Genomic DNA, 21,646 nt, shown 5'->3' on the forward strand with positions numbered 1-21,646 from the left:
GTAGCAACAATGACATCACAAAGCATCCAACCCACCCACCAACCAACCAACCAACCAACCAACCACGGAGGTGCCTGTGTTTTAGCTTTATAATTTTCTTAAACTATCATCTAGATGAGGATTAAGGCAATCCCTTTGAGCAGTCAATTTGATGACCAAGAGAATAAGTGGAAGCATGTGGATCTCTGAGCAGGTAAGAAAGAGATCCACTAGGAGGCAGACCCAGTTTGTGTGTTTGGTGGATCCACATTTCCGGTTAATCTGGTACTTGCTAATGCTATTTTTCAGAAAGTATGTTTACCTCTTTCTTTTTGTGGGGAGGTTTCCTACATCTGGAATTCAAATAGAACACTTACATTGGCTAGACAGTTCATTCCACTTTCTGTCCTGCATTAATAGCCCTCAGGGGTGACACAATCCAGACTGAAATGTGTTCATAGAATCAGCTAGGAAAACTTTCACATACAGGTCTGATGTAAACTTATCCAGAAGTAAGCAACACTTCGTTAAGGACAGCACTGAACTAAAGTTACTCATCACTTTTTGCAATCATTTTTGGCATTGCTGGAAAATGCCTTCTTTTTTGACACTATGCAAAAATGTTTGCTTTTTGGTTAAAATTGCTATCATTTCCCAATACTGATGCCAGCATATACAGCCAAATCCAATTGGTTGCTTTTACTCCCATGATTTTATTTACTGGTGTTGAAGAACATCATAATGCCAGATGTAATACTAAATAAGCATTTACATATATAGTGCTTTGGTAAGTGTTCAAAGAGCTGGGATTACATTTTCTTTTAATTTTTACAACCTATCCCTGTAAGGTAGTAGTATTATTTCTGTGTTGCAGAGGGGGACAGAGGCTGAAGGGGAAATTCTTGCTCAAGGCCACCAAATGAGCTCCATGGCAGAAGTGAGAGACAGACCAGTGTAGTGTTCTGATGCTGTTCTGCTCATTACATGATCTCTGATTGGCTTGGATCACCCACAGGGAAATTTCTGTTCCAGCAAAATTGTTAGATTCAGTTGCCAGAAGCAATCACACCAATGTGATATATCTGGCAGCCATCCCATGGTAAGCTAAAGGACACTACCTCCACCCCCGGATTGAGCCCATTTGCATTATATTTTGTCTCATCATTCTCCCAGCCCCTTTTGGGCAGCCCCTTCCCCAGTGCATTGGGAATGGAGCAATTAGCATTGTCACTGTATTCCAAGGATGTTGCATTTGCTCATGGATGATTTCTGCTGGATTTGCTGCTCTCCGCTCTTGAACAGACACAGGTGGGCAGGTCAGCTGTGAACCAGATTGGACAAAAAGCTTAGTCCACATCCCAGGTTATCTGTGCAAGTGGTCGCTTCCATGCCATATGCTGGCATGCTGTAATCTTTCAAGCACGGGCTTTAACAAAAAGGAACCAGCCAGCTTCCACAAGGTGAAGGGAATAAAGAAGCCAGAGAAGAACAAGCCTGCCTCCTGGTGGCAGATTCTGGGGTGGTACCCAGCAGCAACATTAAAATGAGCTCTGAGGCCCCATCAGCTTTCACCAAACTGATGCCCCCCAGATGCTTTGGACTAGGACGGCCATCCATCACAGCCAGGCACTAGGTTGGCAAGGCTGTTCCACTGTTCTGTACTCCAGGGACTGAATTTCCTATTCCTCTGGGATTAGATCCTCCTTTGTTTTGCCCGGCTGATGAGATTTTATTAAAATACTGTACTCTCTGGCCTTTGGCAATATCCAGGTGAGCATTACTGGCTCACGGCACCATCTCGTACCTGTCTCAGAAGCTCAGTGGGGCTTAACTCCCAGATACACAGGTATAGGCTTGCATCCTGAAAATGTAACATAGAAGAGGAATGCTGCCATTCCTCAGGAGAATTGGAAGGGATGCTGTGGGACCAAAGTTCAAATCGCTACTGGGCCATGAAGCTCACTGGGGGCCCTTGAGTCAGACACAGCCTCTGAGCTTAACAAACTCGTGGGGTTGTTTTGTGGATAAAATGGAGAGGGGGAGAATGATATATATCATATTAGGCTCCTTGGAAGACAGGTGGGATATAAATATAATAGGTAGATAAATGGGCACAGCCAGGATTTGTGTTGGGGGGGGGAGCAGAACTGAGCTATCTTCAATATGATTGGTCAGTTAACTGAAAAATACTTAACTTTATTTATTTATTTACTTGATTGGGGGGGCAGCTGCCTCCCTGCCCCCTGGCTATGCCCATGGGTAGATAGTTGGGTAGGTAGATAGGTAGGTAGATTTGAGATAGGTAAGTGCAGAGAGATTTAAGGAGCTTCTTTCCCTGCCTCCTGCCCACCAATATTATGTGTGCATGGCCCGGCTGTCTCTCTGCAGATGCTTCAGGGTGCTCTGGTATACGGTATATTTGATATGCAATGTTGTAGCACTGCAAACAGATTCTGGGTATCTGTTTAAATTCTCAGGCTGGGATGGGTGGTGGCGCAAAATTGCTGCTGCTTTGGCTCTTTGTGTCAGACCAGTGGGTCTGGTCTCGGGGCGGGTGTCACATTCCTCTGGCAGCCACAGAGAGAAACTTGGGTGGGGGAGGTGACTTAGTCCAGCTCCCCCTCTGTGTGACAGAGCAACATTCTGTCTGGTCCCAGCCCCCACTTAAGCTGCAGGTGTGTGGGTGACGGGCGGGCAGCTCTCACACTGACAGGCAAGGAGGCTTTGATGCCAGGGGCTGGGGGAGGAGGCAGCCCATGGACCCGAGTTCCTTTCCCATGGGCCTAGGGTAGCTTTCCACATGCACCCTCCATCTCTTCCCATGACATAGTTTGCATTTCTCTCTCTATCTTATCTTGCTCTTGTTCTCCCTCCCTCCCTCCCTCCCTCCCTCCCTCTCTCTGTTCACTCCTCTGTTCCCAGCTGCGCCCCGGTTGTTTTATGGTTCTCAGCCCTGGGCCTCCACTAGTTCTCCACCTGTGCCCCCACCAACCATCCTGCTGAAGGAGGAGATGGCAGGTCTCCTTGATAACAGACAGGCAAAACAAAGACCTTCTGTGCCATGATGAGTAAGGGAAGAGCAAGGAGGGGTGCGGTGAATGTCTTGTACACACCGGACAAAGAGACCTGATCAGTAGATTTGAGTGTGTGCATATGATGTGGGATTGCTAAAATATTGTACCTGTCATTTCTGGAGCTGACATATACTGGGCTGGCTGGGACTCTTGGTGTGTGTGTGTGTGTGTGTGTGTGTGTGTGTGTGTGTGTGTTGAGGGGCCTGCTTTGTACACACAGGTTAAAGTGTTCCTCAGCATTAACTACTTCATGCTGATAGTGAATCATCAGTTGTCTTCTCTGCTCCTGTTGTTGCACTGTGCTGCTCTGCTCTTCCTCTAAGACAGCCAGAAATGGCTGCTGTTGGAAGTGCAACACCGGACTCAGGATAACTCACAGCCCGATGTTACCATCCAAACAAAGGTATTTCCTGGCCAAATCCCAGAGCTTTCTTCCCAGCGATCAGTTCCATTCAGTGAAAAGTAGTACTGAACTAGCGCTAACTGGCCTTTGAACACAGTTCCAAAACGGAGGCAATAAAACTCTCTCCATCCACTCCCCTTCCTCCTTCTCCACAGTGTTTAATATTCCTTGCAATGACAGATTCCTCTTTTTATTCCCCTCCATGTTCTGGCCAATAATCTCTGAACAAGTGGCAATTATTTCCTGCCCAGCTGTCTGAAGGTAGCAGCCTTGCTGTCGATGCCAGCAGTAAAATGCCCTCTAAACCAGAGATGGAGAAGCTCTGGGTCTCTAGGAGGTATTGGAGTACAACTCCCACTATCCCTGACTATTGGCTATGCTGGCTGGGGCTGATGGGAGTTGGAGTCCAACAACATCTCGAGCACACCATTCCCCATACCTGCTGTGGACTCTGGGAAAGACTGACACCAGCAGCTCCTGTAGCATATTAGAAGGGGCTGGTTCTGTCTAGCCCTTTCCAAGGACTCTTGATTCTCCCTGGTGCATGTATGTAGAAAAAGTGGAGAAGAGGCTGGGGTCAAAAATCAACACCCATCCAAAGACTTCCCAGCTGGACCCAAGCACAGCCACGGATCCCCGAACCCCCCCCCCCCATTTATGCCCTGTAGCCATTTTCTCCCAGGGCTCTTTAATGATTCCCTGTTCCACAATATGAACAGCAAGTCAGACTTTCACAGAGCCGTTTCCCCATCATTAGGAACCTCAGCTGATTATTCCTGTGAAAGAGTCAAGAAGGGGGGAAATGGGTGTAAACACCTGAAGGGCCTAAAAGGTAGGTGCTGCCTAAACTGGTCTTTCTGTTTTTGTTCACACATGCAGTTACTGTTATTTTTTCCTGCCTTGCTCCACTGGATCCAAGAACACCCCAGGGCCCATAATTTTATCACTGCTATGTAGTGTGCTGATCTCACACTGATCTCAGAAGGGGCAGCAGAATTGGGGCAATTCATGGTCCCCTTCATATAACAAGCACAAGGAAAACTTGGTAGCTTTTCTCCATTCCAGAAGGGAAGAGATACATGGACAAACAGAGACCAGCATACAATAACAACATACAAAAAGCATTGTGGATTGGTCGTAGATTTAGTGTCCCCCTCTGGTGGGAAGAATCAGAACTGTGGAGCTTGGCTTGGCTCTTATCCAAAAACTTCTGTTTCCCAAATTAGATACACTTACACACACACACACACACACACACACTTAATTTTTCACTTTTAGAGTGCAAGAATAACAGCCATTCACCTTCATAAGATGCCAGTTCCTATGTCTGTGGGTGAGTCTGGGTGAGTTAGTTCTTCAAGGACAGGTAATTCTGTTGCAACTCTGCAAGATCAGGTGAACCTGATGCAGAGATGCACCAAAGCTATTCACTTCCAAAGCTGAGGTGACTGGAAGGAGGTGAGTCCAAAGAGAGAGGGAGAGGGGGGAGAGAGAGAGCGAGAGCAGGAGCGTTTCATGGTTCAATGTATGTATTTCTAACTAGATACCAGGAGTTCTTCCATGGCATGCTAATGTGCCTTGGTGCAATCCTTGGGAATTAGTCCTCTAAATGAATGGATGGAAAGATTGCTGGTCGTGGGCATGTTCATGGGAGCAGAAGATAGGCAGACACATGCCCACCCCACTTCCCTTGGCAGTGAAAAATTCATGGTTATTACTTATGTATTACATTTTAACCCTACCCTTCCTCTAAGCAGTTCAGGAGACCATACATGGCTCCCCACCCCTAGTTGGTCCTCACAACATCCCTGTGAGGTAGGTTAATATGTGAATGGCTGAAGGCCCATGGCTGAGTGAGGATTTGAACCCAGTCCTAGTCTGACATTCTAACCACTACATGGCACACATGTGAGTGCTTCTGGATTTAGTTTCCTTTGGTTGAAAGGGCACTGGAGACTTAAGGAGCTTTGTAATGTTTGCTTCATTTGTAGAGTATACATACATAGAGGAAGACAAGCTCCCAAGTCTCATACAGAGAAGTAACAAAGCCTGATGTTCTACCCTTGCCTCTCTTCACACCCTCCCTCTGTCTCCTTTTTGTCCTTCAAACTCAGCCAATGGTTTTACTTCTCAGCTCGGTACATATTGTTGTAGGCCCCATCCCTGTAGGGTGAAAGATGCCCATTCAGGAAACATGCATCCACAGTAACGAAAGAATATTAACATACCGTACTTTTGCCAAAAAAGCCTGGCTTCTAGCCGGATGCTATTTTAAGCAAACCCCATCCACTTTAACTAGGTCTTCACAAATATACCCATATCTCCATGCTACAGCAAGTGTTTAAGTTTATTTAAACACATTAACATTAAGATATTTCTATGGTTACTGTGGTACCTCGGGTTACATACGCTTCAGGTTACATACGTTTCAGGTTACAGACTCTGCTAACCCAGAAATAGTACCTTGGGTTAAAAACTTTGCTTCAGGATGAGAACAGAAATCGTGCAGCGGCGGCACAGCGTCAGCAGGAGGCCCCATTAGCTAACGTGGTGCTTCAGGTTAGGAACAGTTTCAGGTTAAGAACGGACCTCCAGAACGAATTAAGTACTTAACCCGAGGTACCACTGTATTACTAATTTTTTAAAAGTGAATAATATTAACTAGTACTATTTAATGATTAAGTTTGGTAGGCTTCCATGCCTACTCAAGAATTCTGTATATCCCTGAATCATTATCATCATATTCATACCCTGCAAATCTGGCTGGGTGGCAGGAGGTTGGACTAGATGACCCTTGGGTACCTTTCAACACTATGATTCTGTGATTCTATGTAAGTAATACCTTCAGCAGGGGTAGACAACATGGTGTCCTTCAGACATTGTGGACTACAACTCCCATTAGCCCCAGCCAGCATAGCCAATCAGACTTGTAGTCCAAAGCATCTCTGGAGGGCACTGCATTTGCTATCCCTGATCTTTCAGGTAGTCAACGTTTCCACATTATGGTATCGTTTGTTTGCCCTGCAGAAGAACAGAGTAGTTGCTGAGGGATCTGACTACTTGTCGAGTTCTTTTAAATTGCCCCCAAGAGATCCAGAAAAGGTTGCTATGAGATAAACTACCTAGGCGATAACTACAGAAGGCTGCTTCTGTGTTACCTTTTCAGTGTGAATAATGGTGAGGATGCAGCGCCACCTGTTTGAGCATATTGGATTTTACAAGTACCGGTATATAGTTAGCCTGAAGACGAGGGAGCCCAGATGAATCAGGAGCTTTGCAAACACACTCAGCGGGACAGGAGTAGAGAAATAGCCCATGAACCTATGACTGCAAGGTGAGACCCTACTACTACTACCATTAGCAGAACTGAGGCAGGTGCTGAGGGACAGGGAGCAGTTGTGGGGGATTCATGGACAGAGCTGTATGTATGTGCCATGCAACCTACTCCTCAAGCAAGCTGGCTGTCCTCATGTGCAGCAGAGGGCGCCACTCTATTGGGGAAGAGCCTTAGCTCAGTGGTAGAGCATGCAGAAGGACTCAGGCTCAGTCCCTGGCATCTCCTGAGCTGCAGTTCCTCAAGAGTAATCTTTGCGGCCACATACTGACAGCTGGCAGACTTAGAGGGTATGACGGGTAAAACCACAGACAAAACTATTTTGGATTAACTAATCCAGAGTGAAAACTGCCCTGCTTCATTTTTTACCATGCTTACCTCTAATTAGAATTTCCTTCCTGTGAAATGTAATAAGCGAATAGAAAGAGAACCTGTCCAGTTGATGCTGACACCAAACCCCACACGTACACTATGTAAAAGAATATCAGTTTCACCACAAGCCCCCTCCTCTCCCCCGCTCTCTTCTTCCCCGACCTTATACTGTACACAACACTAATCATAGCAAATGTAACTGATCTGTAGAAAAGATTTTACAACCTGAAAAAACGAGAGAATGCATGTACTTTCGTAAACCAAGAAAGTATTTCAATAGAAATTATTAAAAAAGAATTTCCTTCCTAGGCAGCTCTAATCAGAAATAAGCCCTGATGGGTTAGGTGTGCAAATCTCCTCCTACCAATTGCAGTGCTCTGTGCCACAGACCATACTGTTCCAGAGGATCTCCAAATCCTCTGGAAATGCTTTTAGGGAGTACAGTGGGGATGCATTAAGTAAGAGGGGTCCACAAAGATCAGGTGCCCTGCCTTGTGCTAAAGAGAAACACTTCCAAAGGGCCACCATTCTATTCCGTTAGGTGACCTTGGGCCAGTCACTGCCTCTCAGCCTAACCTGCTTTACACGGTTGTTGTGGTGATAAAATGAGGAGCAGGGATAACCCTGAGCTCCTTGAGGAAAAGGTGGGATATAACACCACCCAAAACAGACAGGTCACCCATGCCTAATCCAAAATTATACAGTGTGCAACAACATTGATAGTACTTGCTATAGTAACAGAAGACACATGAAAATGTTCTAGAGTGAAATTAATAACTCACTCTTAATCGCATGACGTAACTAGATCTTTATCACACAAAGCAATTAAGAGTGAGATAAGAAAGGGAAAGAAAAATGGGTAAGATTAATTATCAGATATGCATTTATCTTAATTGGTTTGTCAATCAGAAAACATACTGTACATTTGTTGGTTAAGGATATGGAATCAAAGCACAACAGTCAGAAAGCTAAATAGGTAATTAAAAGGGGGGAAGAAAACATGGACCCTACGATAGCTTCACCTTAAGTATTAGCTGAAGATAAAGCAATGGGTAGTGGGTGAGGTCTTTAGTTCCTTAGTCAGTCATACAATCTTGTCAAACAGATTGATCAAACAGATTAATTTGTGTAGTCCACATGACAGTACCCTCAAAAAACACAAATTTTCATGCTTTCCCCTGTAAGTTTGGGTTTACTCAGTATAGGGATAATTCAATAAACGGGGGGGGGGGGGGAGAATCAAGCTTTAAACCACTCCACTGGGGGTAGCAGACAGTTTATTTCTGTGCTTTGGTGTGGGTGGATCAGTTGTTGCTTTCTGCTATTTCCCTTCCATGACCAATACTTCCTCAATGCTTTCATTTCTTTTTTTTTTTAAAATAATTTTTATTAAAGTTTTAAACAATAAAAAAGAGGGAAAAAAACATACACAATACATATAACGACAACACACACAAAAAGCAACACAAAATTCAACAAAAAACAACAACAACAAAATAACAATTAAAAACAATATCTCTTTTCCATTTCCATTTTTAAATTACTTACTTTCTGGACTTCCTCATACCTCCCTCTTTTGTATTCCAATCCAAATTATTTGTCCAGCAGTTTCTTTTCCACTTTTTAAATCCCTAACTTTAATTTAATAAAATATTAAGATATATAACTTCAACTTCTTTAAACCTAATCCTTGGTCTTAGTATCATATAACATTAAAATTTTCCCTCTTAATATCAAATTTCCATTTCTTTAAACATCTTTAATCTTAATCTTTAATCTTAGTCTATCATTAACTTTAACCTGTACAGCTGGAAACCACTTATTTTCAATCCAACATCACTCTAACATTCTTTAATTTTGCAGTGTTTCTGAAGATAGTCTTTGAATTTCTTCCAATCTTCCTCCATCAACTCTTCTCCCTGGTCACGGATTCTACCAGTCATTTCCGCCAATTCCATATAGTCCATAAGTTTCATCTGCCATTCCTCCAGCGTGGGAAGTTCTTGTGTCTTCCACAATGCTTTCATTTCTTTTTTGGCAGAGCTCATGTAACTATTTTTGGTGTGCTCTTGAGTGAAGGTCCCCCTCCCCCATTTGATCGCTCAGATTTGCAAAAAATAGAAAACTGCAAGCAATTTTACAATGGCCTGACTACGTGCTTTTCCACACTTTTTGTATGGGATTTGTTTATTTGAAATGTGTGCAAGCAGCTACCTGCATGCATGCCCTGTTGGTACTTAACTGGTGTAACAGAACCAACATATCAGAAGGCTGGGGCAAACACAAAAGGGAACTCCTACTGGTATGAACGGGAAAGACCAAAGTTGTGCCTTATATATAAATTCAAGTACGTGCAGGTTTGGATTACTCCGGTTGAATTCTAATTGAGAAAGCAAGGATTAACAACAAAATAATGCTCAAATGTGGATAAGCCCTGATGGAAACACAGGAACTAATGCTGGTACATTTAGCATAATTGGTGCTTTGAGTAGGCAAGGAGAAAACTGGGAGTGCAGGATAATAAGCAGAGCAGAGTCAGATACTGTGAAGAGTAATAGTCTGGGAGTTGATGTTTTTAGGTGTGCTGACACCACCATTCATTCTCCATCCATAGAGCAGTACTGTGGCATAAGAGAAGCCCTATTGAATCATGCCAATGGTCCATCTTCTCCAGTACTCTGTGTTCACAATGCCTATGGAAAGCTCAAAAGAAAACTTGTGTGCAACAGCACTCTCCTCACTTGTGATGCCAGCCACTGGCGTTCAGGGGCATACTGCCTACAAGAGTGAAAGCTGGTAGCTGGTAGCCATCAGTAGTGCTGGTAGTGTGGTAAGGCACTTAAATTTTGCAAGGGGGCTAACATGCTGCAGGTGTTTTAATGGTATGGGATGATGGGAACTGAAGGATATTATGGTAATAATTTCATGGGGAAAGTGCCTAAAGCCATAAAGCCTCATGGACACTAGAGGGCTCCAAAGAGAAAGTAGCAGTTAGTTCAAGCCACTGAAATATTGATAGGGAAGAAAATTAAGCTTTGAAAGTGGACAAATGCTTGAATATAGGAAATGAGGTGTGTTTTGGGGGAGTTTTGAAACCCTCAAGCCTCACATCCTGAGTTCCCCCAGTCTTAACCAAATCAGCGTCCCACAAGCTTCTAAGAGCAATACCTATGAAGGCTACAATAAGGTTTGTAATTTTGGAGAGTATATGGATGGATGAAGCAGATTTCCTCTTTCCCCATGCCCCCTCAAAGAGGACTATGCAGTCCTTTGGCAAACTCACTTGATTCAATCAATCAATCAATCAGTCAATCAATCAAATTTACCTGTTAAAAATAAGCATTCCGAGACATATTGCCTCTGTCAGTCTAGATAGAATATAATCATTGTGACTAGTAACTATGCAACTTGACATAGGGGTGGCAGGAGTTAAGCGGATCTTTATCTCGTGGACCACTTTGCTCCTGTGGGTGTCTGCAAGTGGTCTCACATGTGAGGCCAAAGCAAGGGATGTGCAAGTGAGCCACACTCCCCCTTTCACCCTTCTGACGCCTGGTGCAAAGGGATAACTTTCACATCTACATATGCACACATGGAGGGATATATATATCCACAAGAGCACATGGACTCTCCCTTCACAAAGTCTCCCTTTGCATGAGACACTGAAAGCAGAGAAAGAAGGTGCATTATTCATTCCAACAGCCTCTGGCTTCCATGTGAGGTGCAAAGAGACTCAGACTTTTTGGTCCTGACAATGTGGAAGGTATTCCCTTAGCTGGAGAAACAAACACCCTTGAAAGCTAATTGTTGGTCACTAGGCAAAGGCTGGGAGACATGGCCTCTGTGCCAACACACTGTCTCCTCCTGTGTATACTGTATGTTGGCGCTGCAGGCAAGGATTCAATCATCCTTCTCTTGCATCTGAAAGTCTTGCTCCTCCGCTTCATGCTGGTTGCCACCCAGAGGTACAGCTTAGTTGCCTTCCCATTCCCCATGCTCCCTTTTCTTCGAGCTGCCCTTCATAACATACACATCAGTGGCTTCTAGGGCTGAGCACACCAGGGGAAGCACAGAAATAGCTTATCTCTAGGGCTCTGCAGTGCATTTTGCAGATGCTTCTTTCGCTCTGTCTCTGATACACATGCGCACGTGCACACACACACACACACACACACCCTCTACAGTTCCAAGCAGGAACATCGAGGAGGAAAAAAGCCCCAGGGCAGGCTTTTGTGAACCCCCTGGCCTCACGTGGCTTGATCCTCCATACCCACAGGCCTTCCTCACTGGTCCACCCCTCACTGCCCTGTCTTTCTTGTGTAAATTGCAAGCCATGGGGTGACACCAACACTTCTGTGTTTTGTAGCACAGCATACAGCACTCAGCTAAAGCTTCAGAAATGCTAAGCAGCAGTAGTGGCGTGCTTATCCAAACCATATCCACTGGCAGAACTCTTCAGGTGTCAACTATGAGCTTTATTCTGGTTTACCGCTCCCCCATCTGCCATAGAAGAGCATAAAAGATGGAAGTAAAATCTCCAAAGCAGGGAAGTTGTAAGCAAGCTAAGCACAGAAACTAGGCTAGTGACCAGAAGTGAGTCACCAGTAGCACATGCTGTAAAATCTGGAGAGGATGAGGTGCAACAGTCCTGAAGTGGTAGAATGGACTGTTTCTCCTCAGACTGCAGGAGAGAGAATGTCTGTCTGTCTGTCTGTCTGTCTGTCTGTCTGTCTGTCTGCAATCCCACTGTAGAATGGACTGGGATCATTTTTTGTGCTCTACCACTGACTAAAACAAGGATGGGGAACCTGTGTTGGTGGGTTCCAGGGGTTGTAACAAGCGTAGCAGCACTCTGTGAACATTCCATCAGCAAAAGGTTTTCTGTTTGCAATGGAAAGTTCTCACCTCCTTCCCGCACCATCCAAATATGCTCTGGGGGTTTCCCCAGCCCTTTGCAGCAGATTTGGATAGGGTGTGGGGCATTCACAGGGAGAAGAGAGGGAGGCAAAGTCCCTTTGCACAAGTGGAAATTATTGCACTGACAGAACACATTAGTTGACTACCACCCTGTTATAGGAATGTTAAGGTCTTATATACAGTGGACGCTCGGGCTGCGAACGTGATCCATGCAGGATGCACGTTCGCAACCTGCAGCGGCACGCCTGTGCATACATGGGTTGCGATTCGGTGCTTCTGCACATGCGCAAAGCATGATTTAGCGCTTCTGCTTCTGTGCAAGTGTGACCACCAAAACCCAGAAGTAACCCGTTCTGGTACTTCCTGGTTTCAGCGCATCCGTAACCTGAAAAAATGCAACCTGAAGCGTCTGTAACCCAAGGTATGACTGTATATAAAATAAATGTTCATAACTGTACAAGGTAAACACATACATAAATATATAAACCACATGTCTGGAAACAGTACAGGAAAACAGTCCTAAAGCCATTTTGATTCTTTCAGTCACCTCAAATATTTCTCTGCAAGGAGGAAGGAAATGGAAAAGCCTCCCCATTGTCTCTAACCGCCCCTTCTGTGATGTATGTATGATGTATTGGGGGTGGTTTTGAGCTACAGGGGAGGCAATTTCAAATGTCTATATAAGAGTTTGCACACCAATGTTCAGGGTCTCCTCCTCCTTCCTGTGTGTTTGGGGAGCCCCTGTTGCAACAGCTTTAATAAAGATCAGGCTTACTAGCTGCTTTGCTTCTCAATATTCTCTGGTTGGCCTCTGTTATTTTCTCCTACCGATAGAAAACCTACATGAGGACTCTATACGGGCTCTTTGGTAACCCGTAAGGGAAAAGAAGCAGTTTTTTCTTCTTCTTATAATAGCCGTATCTCTCATCAGCCCTAGCTAGCATGGCCAGTAATCATGGAAGATGGGAGTTGTAGTCCAACAGCATCTGGAGGCCCAGTGGGTCTCCATCCCTGGACTAAAGGGCAAGGTTGCTCCAATATCAGGCTACAGTGCTGCAACCAAGAAGTAACTACCATTGAGCTCAATGGGATTTGGGGCTAAGAAAACATGGGAAGGGTTAGAGGGGTGAGTGTGTATGTTAGAAGAACAATGAATGCTGCGTAGATGCATTGCTTTTATCAATTTAATGTAAGACTTACTTGTTTTCTGAAATAAGGCATAGGAAAACCTATGTGCTGGGCAACCTGACAAAACCACAAAAACAGAGGCAACATTACTTTATTGCACCCAAGGCACAAGACACAGGCATTTGCATTCCCTTTGAAATGGTTAGTTAAGACTAGGGAAGGACAAGGATCTGATAACAGTTTCAGACAGAGCTCATATGCAAACAGCATTTTATTGATGTCATTCACTTCCAGCCCAGACAACTCCCCCCTCCCCAGTCTTCCCAATTACCCTGTAGGGAATGCCACTTTTTTTCTTGCTAGGGTCTCAAGAGGTGCAATTTTTCATGTCACAAAGTAGCAGCAGCATGACTGAGAAAAAAAGCAGCACCTGTTGAATGCAGCTTTTAAAGGCACAAGAGGCCCTGCCAAGAAATGATAGGGCAATCTTATCCCTGGTAAAGTGAAATGTAAATCAAGAAAGCAAACACCATAATAAATCTAGTAAGTCTTTAGGGAGCTGCAAGGAACTTTTGTGTGTCTGCTGTGTGCCATTGGCTGACATAAACTCAGAACAAAAAAACCCAAACATTTGGTTTGATGAAGCCCACTCAAAAAACACGAATAGTCTTTAATTTGTGTGGTTTAGAAACGTAACTGGTGATCGTTTCCTTGATTCAAATTGTGTGTGATCTTGTATTTGGAATGCAATTAGAAGTCTTTGCTCATTTACTTAGCAGTAAATCCTGCTGATTTCAATGGAGCTTCAAAGTAAGTAGAAACAGAATTACAGTGTGATGGAAAACACCTGTGAAAGCATGAAAAACACTAGAGCAGGAGAAGTTGTGTCTGGATTAATTGGTGATGGAGAGAGTTGTCAGCATGCTTATACATGAATTATTCTGGTGCTTCTGAAGAAGGGAGAAAAGAACTCCCAGTCCCAGCAGTGGCAGTGAGCTGGATAAGTTTCCTGAAGCAAGAACCTCTAGGCATAGGCCTTGTTAAAAGAGCAGATCTAGATGTCAGGGTGAAAGTCTGCCTGCCTTCTCCCTAATTTGTAGGAATCTCATGTGTTTGTGTAGTAAACTACCATGTGAATAAAATTTGAAATAGTACAGTTCAGACAAAGGCCTACCACCACTGCTCTTTGTGAGAAGTGGGGTGAAGGTGGGGTGATGGAATGGCTCTACAATGTGAAATGTTGTCTGAGGCACTTGACTGTGAATTGAGTAATATCTGTAGTAAATGCACACTTTTCCTTTTCTTGTGTCAGGGGACCTTCTCTGGGTCATCCAGTGAGGCCACAACCCCTCCTCATCCAAGGCTCTCCTACAAATTCCTTTCCTCTTTTTTTTGCTAACTTTATCATAAGATCTGAGCTGTTCCATCTTGTTTTTCTCAGCCAACAAAACATGCTAACATATTCTTTTAACCAGTTTAAACCGGTTCAAGACTTAGTACATTTAGTATTCGCCTAAAGTGCTTTACTTCAGTACCGTCTCTGGTTTATGAAGAATGAGTTAGAATATTTGTATACTCTCCTGCCCCCCAGTAATTCACTTATTCTGATGTTGATCCCAAGGATACATGGTGTAAAGTACGTACAATTATATTATTTATTATCAAGCTGGTGTAGGAGTGCGCTCTTTTTTAAACTCTCACAGCACTTTTAAACAGACGGGTTTCATTTATCTGGTTAAGAGTTTTGAGAAGCTCAAAGGTGCATATGCACTCACACCAACCTATGTAGGTCCAATGAAGAGTAAAATAACATATCCTTTGCATTTCATTTGTCTCATGATAGGTCCTTTTGTACAGTAATGCATAGGTTCCATGATCTCGGGAGTCTCCCTGAATCTGAAGGTGATAGACAGACCACCGTGAAACATCTCAGCCTGTGAAATGGGAATGATTACCATCTACTTCCTTCTTACCATGTTCTCCAGCAAAAGAGGTAAAGAAACTGCTGTACTCATGTACACAGCATAGATGGATAGAGTGATAATTCTGTTACTTGGATTGATGAATCCCAGACTTGTATGTTTTTTCTCAGAAATTGGTTGTTGAGCAAATATTAACAAATATCCTTAGGGTGTGCAGTGGAACAGACATCCAAGTACAATATGAGTGTGAACACTATAGACCTTAGCCTCAGTTAAAGCCACTGAGAAGGTAAAGCATAGGATAAACACACAAGGCAGGCCAAAACATGTTGTAAGGTCATCAGCAAACACCCTTTTGCTGTTGTACAAAGGCCTGGCGCTGTGCAAGTATGCTAGCACAGTCATTACAGCTGCTTCGCTGCAGGGTGAGCAAGACACATCCGAGTGTGTTCCTGCCACAGCCATTGGTGGGCAATCTTGACTGGAGATCAACATGGGACTTTGAGCTTGTTGGCCTTGCCGGACCTCTCAGCAGCTTTTGGTACTCTTGACCCCTAAATCTTTGTGCAATCCTTTGGTAGATTGGAAAGTTCAGGGATTGATTTCCACTGCAGTTCTACTCCTTCCTATCTGGGTATATTTGGATGTAGCCCTCCAGGCTTTTCTGTCTGGCCCCCAGGACTTTTCACAAGCCACACCCATTCCCCAGGCTATACAGATTAACAGCCCTCCCCTGTGACCTTCTCAAGCATTTTTGCCTGGCTGAAATGCATCTTTGAACTGTGATAGCACCTCTGGCTTATCTGGTGTGTGTATGGTGGTGGTGGGTATTATTATCATTATTATAATTATTAGTAGTAGTAGTAATAGTAATAGTAGTAGTAGTATACTGTCCTATATCTGTAGGTCTCAGGGCGGTTACAACATAAAACCACAATTTTATATGTGTGTACAGTGGTACCTTGGTTCTCAAATGCCTTGGTACTCAAACAACATGGAACCCAAACACTGCAAATCTGGAAGTATGTGTTTCGGTTTGCCAACATTTTTCGGAAGCCAAACATTCTCCATTTTGAGTGCTACACTTCCATTTTAAGTGTTACACTTCCAATTTGAGTGCCACACTTCCATTTTGAGTATTATGCTTCTGATTTGAGTGCCACACTTCTGTTTTGAGTGTTACACTGAGGTCTGTCTGTTTTTGCTATTTATTTTGTGTGTTTGTTTCTGCAGCTTTTTTGTGTGACTGTGTGGAACCCAGTTCAGCTACTGTTTGATTGATTGTGTGACTGCAGTACATTATTTATTGCTTTCATGTTATGGATCAATGGTCTCGTTAGACAGTAAAATTCATGTTAAATTGCTGTTTTAGGGGTTGTTTTTAAAAGTCTGGAACGGATTAATCCATTTTGCATTACTCTCTATAGGAAAGCACACCTTGGTTTTGGAATGCTTTGGTTTTGGAACAGACTTCCGGAACGGATTAAGTTTGAGAACCAAGGTACCACTGTATGTGGAAACTTCTGCCTTTTACACCTGTTGCTCCTCCCACTTTTGTTCTGGCCATGCCCACCACTGAAATGCTGACCTTTGAAGGTTGCCCATTAGCTAAAGTGACCCTTGGACTGAAAAAGGGTATCTCACCCCTGATTTAAAGAGTGGCTTCTGCTTAACCCCCTTGGATTTTTATTATAAAGAGTCCTGCAAGGGTCTATATGATTGACATTAATAGATAGTCCAACATTTGGGAAGTGCCATCAGTGGCATACAGCTTTTCTTTCTCAGCCAATTCAGGTGCAACATTGGTTCTTCTGAGTTCCTGTTGAGAGGCAGACTTGGGGTTCATTGAAACTGAACCCGCACACCATTGCTGTGGTTGGGCAGCTTTGGTGACCTTGGGGAGGTCAGAATATCGACACGATAGCATTCCTCTTGTGTTAGATTTCACAGTTTTGCTGTCTTCCTGAACCCAGCCCTGCTCTTCGAGGCTGCCAATATTCATGCATTGTCTACTGTATGGTGTTCTATGTGGGCCTCACCTTGGAGACAGTTTGGAAGCTTCAGTAAGTGCAGACTGCAGATGCCCGTCAGATCATGATAGGGATGGAATCAATCATGATAGGGGCTGGGTGGAAAGTTTGTATGATACCCATTTTGGCTAATCTGTACTGACTTCTGGTCTCAGTGCAAGGTACTAGGCCTTGTACCCTTGTGGCCATTGGGTATGCTTACTGGGGCTGATAGGAGCTGTATTTAAGCAACACATGGAGGGCCAAAGATTCCCCACACCTGCTTTAGGAAATGTCTTCTAAGCCAGGGTAGTCAACCATTTTCTCATGAAGGCCTTATTATTGTTTATTTATTAAAATTAAATTACTATACTGCCCTTCATCTGAAGGTCACAGGGTGGTACACAAAATACATAATAGAAACAAAAACAAACCTTTTCACCTGGCACCTAAAGATATGTAATGAAGGCACCAGGCAAGCCTCCCTGGGGAGAGCATTCCACAAGTGGGGAGCCACTGCAGGAAAGGCCCGTTACTGGACCTCTCATGAGTAATCTCCAGGGGTAATCTGTTAGGGGCCGCATGCTGACTGTGGGCCCAGCTGAAGCCAATCATGGGTGTGTGGGTGACATCACACCTTCTTCTCTTTTTGTCTCCCACTCTGTCTTCCTTGCTGCCCAGCTGGCTGCTGGCCAAGGGACAACTTTCTGTTGCCAGAGGCCTGAACTGATCACTTGCATAAAGCTTTTGAAATCGGGGACACATGGGGGCCCTCTGGCTGCAGGTTGCCAACCTCAGACCTAAGAGATACTAAGCATCAACTCGAAGCCGTTAGTGGAGGAGTGAGGAAAAGAGACAGACTAATAGTTCTTCTCCTAATAGGGAGACACCAGGATTTATATCCGCCTGTAAAACACACTCCTGACGGTAAACCTACTTGCTGATCAAACCTGCATAAGAACAAATAGGTGCTCAGGGACAAGGTACTCTGCACATGCTCAGCTGGCTCAGATTAAGCTCTGGCAGGGAGGAACTGTGGGGGAAACAAGCTCTCTCTTTTGTTGTTGTTTGGAAGCCCCCCTCCCCTCCCCAATATTATTTCTCTTGAATTTTGGGATCCGGGAAGTGCAGCTGTTCTTACCATCATCACAAGGATCTCTCTCTCTCTCATTCTCAGCGGGAAAGGAAGGCACCTGGGGGTCGATGCCTCGCGGCGATTGGCTGAGGGGCGGGGGAGCCGCGGCACGGGATTGGCTGCTCGGGAAGAGGCCGGGCGGGGCGCGGCGGGGCTAGTGCGGCAGCCAGTGCGGAGAGGGGAGCTGCTGAGCGCCGCTTGACCCGAGTCCTCGTACGTCCTGGCGCGCTTCACTGCGGCTCCTCGAGGTTTCTCCGCAAGCTCCGACTCAGGGCGCCGGCGCAGCTGCTGCGTCCCGCCCCAGCCCATGGCCGGTGCGCCGGGCGCGCCTGGGCAGCAGCTGTAAGCGCTCGGGCGGCGGAGCCAAGGCGCCAAGCAGCCGCTCGCTCGCAGCAGCAGCAGCAGCATCCAAGATGGGGACGGTGCTGTCGCTGTCGCCCAGCGCGCCGGGGAAGGGCGGCGGCGTCCTGGCCGAGAAGGCGGCCCCGGGCCGGGCGCACGGCAAGGGCGAGAGCCGCCTGAAGCGGCCAGGCGTGCTGATCTCGGCGCTCACCTGGAAGCGCCTGGTGGCCGCCTCGGCCAAGAAGAAGAAGAACGCCAAGAAGGTGACGCCCAAGCCGGGCTCCGCGGGCGCGCCCGACCCCTTGGTGCAGCAGCGCAACCGCGAGAACGCGCGCAAGTCCCAGCCCGACGGCGCCAAGCAGGGGCCCTTGGCCGTGCCGGTGCCCACCGTGCCCGCCTCCGCCCAGGAGGGCGGCAAGCAGCCGCCGCCGCCGCCTCCCCCGCCGCTGCCCGGCAACCGCGCCGCCGCCGCCTCCGCCGCCCCCGGCTCCCCGCGGCGGGTGATCGTGCAGGCTTCGACGGGCGAGCTGCTCCGCTGCCTGGGGGACTTCGTGTGCCGCCGCTGCTACCGCCTCAAGGAGCTGAGTCCCGGCGAGGTCATCGGCTGGTTCCGCAGCGTGGACCGCTCGCTGCTGCTGCAGGGCTGGCAGGACCAGGGCTTCATCACGCCGGCCAACCTGGTCTTCGTGTACCTGCTGTGCCGCGAGGCGCTGCAGGGCGACCAGGTGGGCAGCCAGGCCGAGCTGCAGGCCTCCTTTCTCACTTGCCTCTACCTGGCCTACTCCTACATGGGCAACGAGATCTCCTACCCGCTCAAGCCCTTTCTGGTGGAGGGCGACAAGGAGCGCTTTTGGGACCGCTGCCTCGCCATCATCCAGGGCCTGAGCGCCAAGATGCTGCAGATCAACGCCGACCCGCACTTCTTCACGCAGGTCTTCCAGGACCTCAAGAACGAGAGCGAGGGTGCGCCGACAAAGGACTCCGGCTCCAACAAACACTGGACTATAAGCCTGGACCGCTAGGAGAGCCCCGACCACCCCCCACCCGACCCCCGCCATCTCCTCCCTCCACCTTTCCGGACGCACTGCTCCTCGTTCTCTCTCTCTTCTCCCCTCCCAAGCTCTTCTCAGCCAGGATTTCACAGGGGCAGGAAAACTCTGGGGAGTTTTGGGATTGGGGAGTTGCTAGGGACATATCCTTTCCCCACCCCATAGTACAGGGTGGAGTGCTGCTCTCCATGAGCCAGTCAGGCTTTTTTGGGGTGGGTGGGTGGGTGAGGACTTGCTGGAGTCCAGTCTTTCCACCCTCCATCTTGTGGGCCACACCCAAAATTACATCAGCCCCTTCCCACAACTGCAGCACCTGAATATTGGGGGATGGGGATGGTGTCTGACCCATGATGTACTGTTGCCTTCTGGCTCGGAGGAGAACTTGCCCCTTCTCTATTACCTTGTCCCAGCTGGGTGCACTTCAGGCCCTGTGGGTGCATCCCGGGAGGGAGGGGCTGTTCTTCCCCTCCTCCTCCTTCCAAATGGGGAGAATTCCTAGACTAATGGGTCAACCTTAGGCATTACGTATTGACAAAGTTCTGCCTTTTGCAGGAAAAAGCAGCTGCTGTGACCTCACCTGTGGAAGCCCCACCAGTGTATCCATGGTTTTGGATCTCTTTGCTGCTACTGTGAATCACAGTACAGCTCAGAGCATTCCATCTTGTATTTTACTTTTACTTTTCCAGTGAAGCAATTCCTGCATGTTTTTTGCCCTTTCCTGCTGTTTGATGGCTCTGCCATAGTGGTTGTTCTACAAAGTAGATGATGGTTATATACTACTGCTGTCCACCTCTGCAAAGTCAAATGCCTTTCATCATTTCTTTCCCTCCTTCATCGCAGTGGTGGGGATGGGGATGGGGGAGAGTGAGGTGTGTGTATCTGCTTCCAACACTGAAAGGAAGTCCTGGGGAAGCTGTGCTGCTATCCTTCAATGGCCCTTATTTGACCCATTCTCTCCCTGCCGCCTCCTTTCCCCCACCCAGTCCCCTCCCATCTGAAGCAGAGGCTAGGAGCTGTCCAGGGTGCTAGCCTCTTAGACCGACATACATTTGCACATTCTCGAAGCTGAAAACAAGCTGTCTCATGGTGTTTGAATGTAACAGAACAATGTTTGACTTACAGGATGTCTGTGCCAATGTTGCTCAAATGTACAATAACATATTGTTTTATATTGTATATTTAAAAGAGATAAAAATAATGAGTCAAAGCGGAGCTTTGGAATCCTTTGATCATTCAGAACCGCAGGTGTATGGGAAGAGGAATGCAGAATGCATTGGGACTGGCAAAGAAGGGAGGAGGGAAGAAAAGGATGGCAATTTGTGTTGGGGGGGTTTACGGTCAGCATCAATGGTGCATTAGCCCTTGGCTGATGATTTCCTAAATGGCTGTGTTGGCAGGAGATCCCAGACTTGCTAATGGGAATTGATATCGAACTGCAGTTCATCTTATTCCGGAGCCCTTTTAGATGAGGACACACACTGTTTTCTTGAGATCTGGCTGGGCAAATATTAGTCAAGAACTAATTTTAAAATGAAACACGCATAGTCTCCAATTAAAATGTCTGCAAATGTACAGAAAGACAAAGAAGGAAATTGCTTGCCATTAGTCTTGTTTGCTTAAGTATGCAGAATTTAAAAATAAATAATCTATGGCTGATATCTTCCAAACAGACAAGATCAGAGTAGGAATTGATTGGATGCCTAACATTCTTTTGAGAGAGAGAGAGAGAGCGAGCTCTTATAAGCAATCCTGAATGTCCCCTGCTGACCAAACAAGACAGCCTGGCTGTCATGTATCAAAGTGCAGCTAACAAAAAAAGCTGCATATATTAAGAGCACATTGTTGGCTTATTGTGTGCTTCTTCCAGACAGGAAGTCTGTTTGCAGACTGACAGTCCTAATGCTCAGTCCTCTGAAGAATGCTGATGGGCCACAACTTATGCTGTGCTTTGCAATCCCTTAATTACATTAGGATAGGAGACA

At 46.1% G+C, this 21,646-nt stretch overlaps 1 protein-coding gene across 6 annotated transcripts in view; it reads left to right on the plus strand.

Annotated features, from left to right (window-relative positions):
• The window catches only part of CDK5R2 (cyclin dependent kinase 5 regulatory subunit 2), a 43,821-nt gene extending 22,945 nt beyond the window's left edge, over positions 1-20,876 (plus strand). The window contains exons 1-5 of one of the 6 annotated variants that reach the window (XM_080976629.1): positions 64-193; positions 4,214-4,288; positions 6,623-6,790; positions 15,051-15,200; positions 18,316-20,876. In XM_080976629.1, coding sequence (XP_080832755.1) covers positions 18,687-19,637 — 951 coding nt within the window. In that variant the 5' untranslated portion in view covers positions 64-193; positions 4,214-4,288; positions 6,623-6,790; positions 15,051-15,200; positions 18,316-18,686 and the 3' untranslated portion in view covers positions 19,638-20,876. Of the gene's footprint in view, positions 1-52; positions 194-4,213; positions 4,289-6,622; positions 6,791-15,050; positions 15,201-18,315 lie in introns of those variants that run through there. The other 5 variants (XM_080976628.1, XM_080976630.1, XM_080976627.1 and 2 more) reach the window with 5 other exon arrangements.
• The last annotated feature ends 770 nt before the right edge of the window (positions 20,877-21,646 follow it).

Source organism: Podarcis pityusensis, assembly GCF_964106645.2.
Source record: "Podarcis pityusensis genome assembly, chromosome: 1".
In the NCBI taxonomy this organism is placed as follows: domain Eukaryota; kingdom Metazoa; phylum Chordata; class Lepidosauria; order Squamata; family Lacertidae; genus Podarcis; species Podarcis pityusensis.